The 12,065-nt window shown below is 40.1% G+C and overlaps 2 protein-coding genes across 9 annotated transcripts in view; one reads left to right on the plus strand and one right to left on the minus strand.

Moving 5' to 3' along the window:
- DOCK2 (dedicator of cytokinesis 2) overlaps positions 1 to 12,065 on the plus strand; it is a 249,142-nt gene that overhangs the window by 91,040 nt on the left and 146,037 nt on the right. The gene's annotated exons all lie outside the window — the stretch shown is intronic.
- INSYN2B (inhibitory synaptic factor family member 2B) overlaps positions 1 to 12,065 on the minus strand; it is a 74,004-nt gene that overhangs the window by 5,918 nt on the left and 56,021 nt on the right. For both annotated transcript variants that reach the window (XM_083719317.1, XM_083719316.1), the window contains exon 3: positions 11,082 to 11,156. In XM_083719317.1, the coding sequence (XP_083575443.1) occupies positions 11,082 to 11,156 (75 nt within the window). The remainder of the gene's footprint in view (positions 1 to 11,081; positions 11,157 to 12,065) is intronic.

A 12,065-nucleotide genomic window follows, 5' to 3' on the forward strand; every position in this document is an offset into this window, starting at 1 on the left:
TCAAATAACTGGAAAAAAGCTTCACTGAAGCCCAACTAATGGGTAGATCTGAGATATGCAGGGCTCAGGCTGTGACGAGTTGTCTGACTTACAGCTGATAAGTATGCCACAGAGTGACTTTCTGCTTGTTATCCAATTACCTATTCCAGTGTGTTGCCATTATCTTCTACCCATTTTAATTTGTAAACTTGTAGGTGGTTGAATTCTGGATTTAGGGCTAATGTTTAGCTTATAGAAACATTCAGCAACAAAAGGGAAAATGCTTAGTGTTTCCATCACATTATGGTGTGTATCCAGAGAACCATTGTCAGAATTCCATTGGGAATTGGGCTTTCCCACCTACCAAGAAGTCATCCCTTGTGGTTGGACAACCCTCTCACAGATGGGGTGAGGGGAGAACTTGGTGGAAATCAGAAATCCCTGAGTGAAGTGATAGGGGTTTTTCTGTTTTTACCATATCATGCTGAGGTTCTGCTCGGTAATATTAAGGAAGAGAAATACAATTGATTTCTCGATTAGGGATTTCACATAATATGCAATACAACAATATGACTTAAAATATCATTGAGGATAAATCTATGATGGCTACTACAATGACTGTGCAGTTTTGAGGTTTCAGAAAGTACCAGTTACTGGGAACTTCCCAGAGGCATTTGGTTGGCCCTGTGTAGAATATTAAATTGGACTAGTTGAACATTTGATCAGATCCAGCAGGGCTGCTGCCATATTCCTATGAGAATAAAGCTTAGAATATGCCACCCACATGAATAAAAAGGTATTATGCAATTTCTGCTAATTTAAAAGAGTTGCTGTTATTAAAGCACCTGTACATCCTAACACTAGTTTGACTCGGTTTGTCTCTAGCTCTTCTTCCCACTGTTCATTTATCCCGCACCCAGTGACTGCTTTGTGTTGCTTACAAAGGAACTAAGTTAAAATGACCTGCAGACCTAGAAATGTGAGGTGCAAATTTTAATTGGAAGATTAATCAGTTAAAGTGTTAGCTGATTTATTGAAAAGGGCCAATTTTAATTGGTCAGGCCAAATTTAATCAGTGGAGCTGTGATTTAAAGACCCATTTGTTTATTTTTTTAAAGGCTATTTGACTGTGGTGTCTTGCTGTAATAGGCAATGAAACAGAAAATAAGAAAGATGACTTTCCTTTTAATAATGTGGCAGCAGTTGTTCATTAAGTTATCTTGAATTTCCTTCAGTATCTCAAAAGGCACTTCTGGTTAGCCTTTGTTTACATGCAAATATATTTAGATGCAATCAGCTGAAAAACATATGATCTTATTTGTTTGACAACCCTCCTAGAAAAAGGTTCTGATGAGAGTCGTGGTTCAGTTATTTTCTATCTGGCTAGATGTAGAACAGTCCAAGTCTTTCTAATTATTCTTACCTCATAAAAAATGAGCAGGTTTTTTTTTGGGGGGGGGATATTCTATCTGCTATGGCCCTGGAGCCCTCAGACTTAGTGTTCCTGAGCCGATATGGACCCATTAACTATCTCATCCTGAGTAAACACATTGACATGAGATTCTGTGTGTAGCTCCAAAATCCCTTAGCATTTGATCTTTGACGAATCGATCACTGTCTCCTCTGAGGATAAAGACCCTGTTGTCTAGGAAGAAGCCAGTGGCAGCACCAAAGGCCCTTTAATTAGTAGGGTCTGGATTCTCCAGACCAAACTACAGAACTCTGGCAGCTGCAACAAGCCAGGGCTGAGGCAACTCTATTCTTTCCTGCCCTTAGGGGCTGTTTGTGGTCTTGAACTCTTGTTTTTGTTTTTTGTTTGTTATTATTTATAAAAGATTTTATTGGACTTCAAAAGTACATGTCTTGTATCTTTTTTTCAAGTTGGTACAGTCTTTTCTACAGATCAGTTACATTGGTTATGAGACATTAGTGTTGAGTACAGTCTAAAGAACCTTTGGTGCTGTCTAGGGTCCTGAAATTGCTCTGTCATGAAGCTGGTTTGAGCAGTCCCCTGAGCCTGCTTTCACCATCTTGCTTGCATGTCACTCAAATGATGGAGATTGCTGTGGATCAGGGTATTAATGAGGCAAGACCATCTAGAGCAGAATGGGTATGGAAGTATTTTGGTATTTCTAGTACAGCCCAAAACACTTCTAAAAAAGGCCTCCTTCACCATCAGTTTATTTTTAGTGGGAAATTATAGGTGCACCCTGGGTGTGAGTTAGATATCCCTGAAAGTGTGCTACTGATGAACTGGAGAGAATGGGGCAAATGGTGGGAAAGGTAGACTTTTAATGAGCATTTTCGCTGACAAGGGTTACTTTGCTATGGAATAATAAATATGATACATGTTCACACATTAATGGTAGCTTTCTTGACCGTGTAATATTGATATTAAATGTTGATAGTTCATAAGAGCCTTTTGGAATAATGAATTTTTACTATATTCTCTCTGTGAGGGTGTGTCACAAACAGTTCCCTCATCCAGTGCAACAGCTCAAAAGAGATCACAGATAAAAGTTAAAGCGATTAAATGCCATACTTGCTTTGCATTTGAAATTCAGAAATTTTGTGCTAGATTGCCCGGTAGATCATCAATGTTTGACCAGATGGCTATCAATAATAAGTATTTATCACTTGCTAAGGGTACGAGTAATCTTCAGAAAGAGATAAGTTGTGTGGGATCACCAGCATACTTGGTTCAGGAACAAGCTTTTAATTCTGATTCCAGTAGTTCAATTCTAAATGTAGTAATAACACGATAAAAAGGATTTTTATAAGGATTATTTAGATTACAGAGGTCTCCACTGTTGCTCGCTCTTCAGATGGGAACAAGCTACACACACCATCTGTCCGTATCATCTTAGGAAAAAGTTTTACAAAATGCCTAAAGAGGCAACATTTTCAAAACACATTATGATCCATCCACTTATCTTTTGGGAAATATGCATACACATAAGCAAAATATCTTAGTGTTTTCCTGCTTCCTGACTGGCATGTGTTGTTGCTTACCTGTCTCTCATAGAAAACATTTCTAACTGGTTTATATCACAGCATAAGACAGGTTATTTAAGTGCCCCAGATCTCTTTCAGACCAGTTAGCAGATGATTCAAAGCAATGTTTCTTACAGTGTTAAAATGTATTGTTTTGCATTTTCTGCTTTCTTAGCTGCTTATAATCATAGAATAGTAGAGTTGGAAGGGACCACAAGGGTCATCTGGTCCAACCCCCTGCAATGCAGGAATCTTTTGTTGAAATCACTAGACCAGTACTCTGATTTCAAGTTGCTATTTAGCCTCAGGTTGTATGTGAGCAACAGTCTATAACCAGAATACAAATGGACCATGCCACTAGGCACAGATAAGAAGCTATTCAGACTCATGATTGCAGCCTTCCTGATCAGATTTAGCATATGATAATGTGATAGTGCAGCATGACAGTTACAGTTCACCTGTTCCACCTGTATCATTTTTACTCCCTCAGCACCTATGAATAGAAGCAACTTCGTTATGTGGCATGAACAGATTCATGACAATCTACCATGTCAACTCGAAAGTAAGTCCTATTGAATTCAGTGGGGCTTATCCCCAGATAAGTGGAGTTAGGATTGCAGCCTAGGTTGCACTTTGCAGGACTGTGCAAGAAAACTAAACACTGCAGTGCAATTGTGAAGAGTAACATCATAGTACAGGATTTCCATTTAAGATTTGGCTCTATTTTAACAGGAACCCATGGCATTCACTGAAGTAAACGCATGCATTTATTTTAACACAAATATCCCACCCCCTCAAAAATAAAATAAAATAAAATAAATCCTGCAGGAAATCAGGGCCAGCTGCAGCTCACCACAGCACATTCTCATGTGATAGAAGGATGTAATGAGTACAAATTGTCAAATGTATAATAAATTTGTAACCTGGAACTGCTAAAACTATAGTGGAAGAAGCAATCTTGATGATTCTGCCGGATGTAGGCACTTCAGATGGTACAAGATAAAATGATGTTTGGTTCACAGGACCTTTTTCCTTCACTTTGAATTGAAGAGTTGACATTCTGTCTGAGGCAAGCTACTGGCACCATGAATGCCAGTTGTTGGGAAAACAAAAGTGGCAGTGGCCTATTGAACCTCATGCCCTGCTTGTGGGTTTCTCATAGACATTTTCATTGGCCACAGTAAGAAATAGGATGCTGAATTGACCTTTGGTCTGATGCAGCAGGACTCTTTTTATGTTATTATCTTGAAGGTGAACAATTTTTACTATTTCACTACTTACACTATTTCACTTTTGTGGTGCAACAGAAAAGTGAGCTCACAATTCATTTCAGAACAAAAATGTGCCTTAGCTCTCAGAAATTTGGGAAACACTGCCCTAGTTTTTCACCTTGAGGTAATTAAAATTTTACTCTTAATCTCTGGGGGGGGGGGAGAAACCACACTATCTGCTTTTCTGTTTGCATTTTCTTTCATCTTAAATAGTGACCTCTTCCATCAGTATGTTTATTCAGTTAGTGTAGTTTGAACCCAGCTGACTATAAAATACACAAAAATTAAAATTTCTTAATTAAAAATATGCCCAAGCCAACTTTTTTTAGCTTCCTTCAGATCTTACATTTAGTATCCTTAACAATTCATACTTGCTACCCCTCTGAAGCTGAGATAATTAGATGGCAAATTCTCCCTTATGTTTATAGTAAGCATAATTGCAAGTCTTAAGGGTATATTCTTTCCTCTCTCATTAATGTGATTCAAGAGAAAACTATACTCCGTTTTTGTTTCTATGGAAACGTTGACCCTTGTAATTTCAAAGTGGTACACAGAGAATTTCGCTGGATGAAGCATGTTAGTATCAATCGGAGTTAAATAATGCAGGGATATGTAATAAGATTTTTGTAATGTTTTGCTTCTTGTTTTTTTTTAACCTGCAGTGCATTTCTGTGCATGTTTACTCAAGACTAATTCTCATTCTGTTTTGCTTACTCTCAGTGAAGAGTGCATAGCACTGCAGTCTACAATATATGTATTGAAGCACAGCTCTTTAAAAAAATATTTTTTATTGATTTTATAAAGAAAAGTTGTGAAGATGAAACACAACTCTTGAGAGTTCTGAAGACTTAAATGAAGATTGTTTAATTCCTTTAAGAAGACCTATGATCATTGGCCCACTAGTTCAGTGCTGACTACTCAGACTTGCAGTAGCCTTTCAGAATCTCAGACAGGGCATCTGTTCCAGCCTTGCTACCTGAGAACTTATTTAAATGGAATTACCTGGGATTGAACCTGGAATGATCACTGACACCCCAGTCAGGTGTTTTGCCTGTAAAACATCCATGAGAGTGGGAAGAGCAGGGGATGAGCATGTTAAGCGTCCCACACCCTACTCCATGGCTGTCACTATCAACCTCCAAGTCACAGACAGTGAAGGTCTGAAGCAGGAAGCCTTCTCTATGTAGTTCAGTAACTGATTTGAACAAATGCCCTGATTTCTCTCAAAATGTAAGGATTCTATATCACATCTCTAGGTAGTTTTGTTGTTTGTACTGGATGGGTTTTTGTGTGCTTAAGAAGGTTGGCAGTTCGAATCCCCGCAACAGGGTGAGCTCCCATTGCTCGGTCCCTGCTGCTGCCAACCTAGCAGTTCGAAAGCACATCAAAGTGCAAGTCGATAAATAGGTACCGCTCCGGCAGGAAGGTAAAGTGTGTTCTCCCTCATGGAGAGCACAGGTTGCGGGCAGGGCTGACAAGACACCTCACTGTTACTAGGCAAATGGTTTGGCCATCCTTTAAGCAGGGGCGGGCTGTTACTGGGGGAATCTAGATGTTGCCATTTGTTGATTGACAGCCCTATTTGTTAAATACAATGCTCGCAGCGAGGAACTTCCTCTTTTCGCTGCTTACTTCGGATCACCCGCCCTCCCTTCCCTAATTTTAGGCTGTTTGCTTGACCTTGCTATGCCTGTCATGGGGTCGTCTGCTTTGGGACAGGGGCCTGGTAGGAATTTTGTCCATTTGGCTGATTAGTATGTACCACTTGGTTTTTGCCTACTGCATAGCAAATCGTCACAAGTTGTAAGGTTTGCGGTTAGGCATTGGTCTTGGAATTGGTTGGTGGAGGGGTATGGATTCGGCTGTGCCTGCCCCTCCAAAATGCTGCTGCTGCTTCAAGGGTTTTCTGTTAAAGGAACCCAGGGGCTCCCCATGCTTTGGTCCGAAACCCCCTGGCAAGGGGCTAAGACCATGCAAGCCCCTGGGAGCATTCTGGGGAGAGGTGAGGCATGGTTCCTAGTCCCGTCACTCTCCCCAGGTGACTTACCCTTGCTGACTTCGCGGGGGGTGCAAATGTCAGAGCTGTCCCCGGGCGGGGTCAGTTAGTGCTACCAATGCCTAAGCAACCACTCACATTGCTGTAATTTGAATAAAGTTGTGGCCAAAATTATGCCAAAAACCTTAAACAAAAATTAAGTGTCAGTTGTGTTTTTCTTTGGGGGGGTGTCTTGGGGACTTCGACGTGCAAACGGCGTTTCCATGCGCTGCTCTGGTTTGCCAGAAGTGGCTTAGTCATGCTGGCCACATGACCCGGAAGCTGTACGCCGGCTCCCTTGGCCAATAAAGCGAGATGAGTGCCACAACCCCAGAGTCGTCTGCAACTGGACCTAACGGTCAGGGGTCCCTTTACCTTTAGTATAAGGTTGGAGAAGGAACCTCACAGCATGTTCATCACCTTCCATAAACAAATAATTTCAGTATATAATTTCCTTTAGCTAGTTTGGCTTAACTGTAGGTGACTAATCAAACTTGCAGTGTACTTATTAAAATTTCCTATTAGATATGTTTATTCATTGTATACTTAATAAGCAAATTGATTAAGGGTAAAGTCACACATTCAGTTAGTCAGCATCCACTATGGACCATTGCCTTTAAGAACCTCCCAGCTTGATCCTGATTTTGGAATGTTTGCTTCCAAAGCATATAAGAGGCAGTGATCCATGTTTTGCTTACTGTTTGTAGACTGAGGCTAGCAGTTTCATCTGTTAAGGTTAGTTACATGAAATTGTGATAACAGTTATTTGGTAGCATGTAAACCTCCCTCAATGGCAATGTATAATTTAAAAGTGACCTAAATGGCCTCAAGATAATTAAAATCACAGGGAGTCTCAGATGTGAAGTAACTACTTTGATTAAAGTTGGTTTATGCCCTAGAATATTTTTGTATGGTACTAGAAGATAAAATTAACAAAGAAAATGTTGGGCTAACTTTCAGTAATAAAAAATATAAAATTAAGCATAATTGAAGATCTCACTGCACAATATGCAACTTAAATTTAAAATAAAATAAAACCCAGATCCTTCCCTCTTTCCCAACCCACCATTCTAACACAGTTGAAAGGAGTAAATGGATCTGTTAGGTAGAGTTGAGTGGGACTGAAAAGGTCCATGAGTTCAATTAGTAGCCAAATATCCCATCTTGTTACAAAGGGGAACACATCTCCCCAGTACTGCAGATAGAAGTAGATGCTTCACATGATGTAGGGCAGGGATATGACCAGTTCGTTTTACAGTAATGAGCGACACAATTCTCTGCCTTTTCCAAGTACTCAGACAGCAATATTTCATCTATTGTGAAATACTGTAATCACTTTCCCATTGCAATAGTGAGTTCCGTATAGAATGTTGTTACATGAATGTTGCAGGCATTTATTTTTAACAGTGGCATATGCATAAGTTAGAAATAAATACATAAATTAGACATAAAAACAACAAAAATATGGCATTATCTATCATAGAAATTGTAGGCAAGGGGAGATTTAACCAGATGAGGAGTGGCTGCACAGCAGGGAAAGGAAGGCTAGGACAGAAAAAGTGTGGGTTATCAAGGTTATTGAATTTTGGCAGAATTTGCACAGTGGGGCAGATAGTTGGCAGTCACATGAGCTGGTCAAAAGAGATGAACCTTAAGACTTAACTCCTAGAATCTGAAGCAAGCAACAAAACTCAAGAGAGTTGTAGTTGTAGTTGGAACCTTATGGTTCTATGTCCTAGATACCTTTGGGAAGCTCACAAGCAGGACATGAAGAAAATAGTTCTCTCCAGCAGTTTGTACCAGTGTTTAGAAGCATACTGCCTCTCAACATGTGCATATATCTGCCATGATTTTGATGCCCTGTATGTGGTAAAGTTCAGAGAATCAACACAGTTCCTTTGGTTATAGGATACCTGGTCCTATAATTTTGAAGCTGACATTCACTGAATAATAAACCGGACAAGTTGTTCTAAGTTAAACTAAGTCTTTATATTATATTAAGAGATAGGAACTAAAGCTTTCATGGTAGATGTCACAAAAGTACTTTGGTGCTTAGGCTTCTTCCATAAACTGGCAGACAAGCAGTTGACTTTATTGTGTACATTAAATAATGTGAGGCTTCAGAATGAATGTGAACATGCAAGATTATTGATCTATCCTGTTTCCTAATGCAGAACATTTTCTCTCAAAAATTGATAAGCTTATATGTTTGGTCTCTCAAAAATTGATAAGCTTATATGTTTGGTCTTCTTTGGATTTCAGTGATTTATTTGTTCAGGTAGCTTGTTTCTGCAAGTAATTTAAGTATCAGATGATTGAGATAAATTTAACTATGCATAAAGTAGCTTTTTTCCATAAGCAGGGGTTAGAGGCTTCTGGAGAAACTTAGATTACAAGGGGCCTCTACCTTGGCTTCTGATTCACTTTGCAGCACAACCACCATGCTGGCATCACAGCAGTTTTTGTTCTCCATTGATGTATTTCACCTTAGTGTAGGCCAGCCACAAGAACTGCTTTGTGGAGCTGTAACATCAGTCATTTTGCTAAAGGGAAAGTTTATATTTTAATTTCATAAAATTTATATCTATTGTAGGAAAAACCTCAAAGCAGTTCCATCGTCAGACACACTGAGGTGAATGAGTGACTCAGTTCTGCAGTTTAAGTGATGGCTCTTGCTTTTCATGCATAAATATGTATATCAGGAAAGCTGGTTTAGAAATAAGCTGTTGTAAAATTGTTCTAGTAAAATTGTAATTTTTTTTAAAGAAGAGGATATTGGTGACTGGAATCTTACTTGGTGAGCCGTCTGTGCACTTGCCTGTCTCTGCTGGGTGCCAGTGTTGTACGGGACTTTACAAGCTAATTTATTTTTTATTCATAAAATTCAAAACAGATGTATGCAAATTAGAGTATGGAGATATTGAAAATGAAGCAAGGGATAATTACCAAAGCAAAGCAGAAAACATAAAATTAAACCAATAGTGTAGCTGCGCTTTTGCTAGATGACACCAAAATTCCGCATAGTCCAGCACTCCTTCCAACTGTGTCAAGCCAGAAAACTGTCACTGTATTTGCATATTTGCTTCCTCTCTTTTAATTTATAACCTGTAATGATCTAGGAGAGGATGTCATTTTATCCCATGGTTGCTAAATATCTTTGTGCAGGTTTTTTTTTTTTTAATAAAATCCAAATATATAGCACCTAGTAGATAACATCTGTTTAAATGCTTGCATTGACAGCTGCAATTAAGGGGAAGCAAGGCTTCTGTTTTCTGAAGCCATGTAGATCTCCTCATGCCATTTATTATTTCTATAGTGGTAAGCTTTACAATAAAAAAATACAGCAGTTCCCACCGCTAGGCTTTAAAACCTCATCATGTTGAATTATTCTAGCCTCAGGAAGGCTTTCCACTAATTTAACCAAGACAAGCATTATAAAGCACTTTCCTGGATCTCCCCTGGATTCTTTGCTTAATATTGGCATTATGTTGGCCAGCTTCCAGTCTTCTGGCATGGAAACTTGTTTTAACAATACATTACATATTTCAGCAATTTCTCATTTGAGTTCTCAAAGAACTGACATGAGGCACAATGTACAAGTGGGCCTCAGACATTTTATAGATTAATTGACTTCACATGAAAAACCCATGTTAGAGAGAAGGCTTGAAAACTAGCTAATTCTCTTTGGAAATCTTCTGGGCATTCAGCCTTCACATGTGCACTCCTGACACTGAGGACAACGAAATAGTAGCATCCTGTCTTCATCTGCTGAATGGAATATTAAATCATTATCTGAGTCTTAAGAAGAAGCCAATGGAACACTTGCGAAACTGAAGGATTGTATCTGTAACGTGTTCACATGTTACATTCAACAAATGTACAATCTGTACCCACATGTACATCAGTTGGGCTGGACACTGAAAGATTTATTCACATATAATATTCAACAACTGTACAGACTGTGTACACAGTAAATGAGCTGTAGAAATCAACAAGTGAACACTCTTTCACACAGGCTTGTACAGACTGTGCCTGTGTTCAGTGTAATTTCTGAACAGACCTAAATGCAGTGGTGGAGGAAGGGGGGTGCGGGGGGTGCTGTCCATCTTGGGTGTCATTACTGGGGAGGATGACAAATGAGGGGTTTTTTTACAAAAAAAAAATGGGCTCATGAAACTTTTTAGGAGTGATGTGGTGGCTTAGGTGCCTGCAGGTTCCGTGCTGCCTGATACGGCAGCGTGGGACTTAGTCTGCCTACTGTCTCTCCCTCAGCCCCCCTACAGCTGAGGGGGAGGCAGTGCAGAGGCTCCAAGCGCTGAAGAGGCCCGCCGCCCAGTGGCGTAGCGTGGGGGTGCAGGGGGGCCCGGCCGCACCGGGCGCAACATCTGGGGGGTAGGGTTAGGGGGCGCAAATCCACGGGTTAGGGGGCGCAAATCCACGGGTTACGGGGCGCAATTACTTGCCTTGCCCCGGGTGCTGACAACCCACGCTACGCCACTGCCGCCGCCCCCTGCACCCATGGGCACGCCCCCGCATCAGACACCCGACGGCTAGCTATGCCGCTGCCTAGACGTATAGCTGAAATAAATATTTGGCTATACCAGTTGTACTTACAAACACATGCTAATTTTTAAACAATGTGTTTTGCATCTCTTAGAATCAGACACATATTCCCAAATGACCCAGAAAGCTGTCTGCAAACAAATGCTGGCTCCCTCATCCTGAAAAGCAAGAAGAGCGCTGCACCCCATTGTCACCTTTGACTGGATTTAACTGTCCAGGCATCCTTTACCTTTACCTACCTGTAAATGATACATGCTGTGTTCTGGCAAGTGCTGCAGTTGTTGAGATCTTGGCCAGTGCGGTAGAAGTTCCGCCTGCAATAAACAACAGGTACTATGATTTATTTAGAAAACCAGCAATTCTACTTCTATCTCCTCAGTCACAACACTTATTTTGCAGGCACTTCCATGTGTAATGCTTTAAATATTAAGGAATATTATTAGGAATTTGATTTTACCTTGATTGAATTAGACTGGAATCCTACAGCACTTTCTTACAACACAATCCCATACAGGTCTATACTCAGAAGAGAGTCTCATTGAATCTAATGTGCCTTACTCCCAGATTATTGGGAAGTTGGCCCCATTGACTACAGTAGAATTTACTTCTGAGTAAACTGTACTGTAAATCCTTGCACTGTAAATCCTTAAAAGAGCTCAAAATAGCTTATCTCTTTCTCTTACTTACATGGAAGCAGGCTACACAAAATTCCAGATGTATCTCATTGGGGAAAATGTGGGTGTGCACCAGTGGTAAAAGGATTCCCAAACCCATGGTGGTAAGGCTTTGCATTGCAATGGTTGGGGGGAAAGTGCTGTTAAAATTACTATGCATTGTATCTGTGGGCCACTTAATATACTGCATTTTTAAAGGGGATGTTTCAATTAAGAATGTAAAGTATGAATTGTAACCATCTATTAAGGTATGCTTCATACAGGTATACTCAACATACAACTTGGATTGTCTATTGTTCCTTGAAGAGTATACATCAGTGGCAAATGAGATGCTTGTTTTTTGCCTGGTCCACACTTAAATTTATCCTTGTGATCATGAGCATATGAGTGAGGCTATGCCTGTTGCATGCAGTTACATGCAGCCATAATTGGGAGTATCAGACTGAATGATGGAAATACACGAGTGGGAAATGTTATAGAAAACAGGGCACATTAATTAAAAGTTAGTGTTCCTGAAAGGCCCCTTCTCTTTCCGCACTTATCCATCTT

The sequence above is a fragment of the Podarcis gaigeae genome (genome assembly GCF_964106915.1).
Source record: "Podarcis gaigeae genome assembly, chromosome: 2".
NCBI lineage: Eukaryota > Metazoa > Chordata > Lepidosauria > Squamata > Lacertidae > Podarcis > Podarcis gaigeae.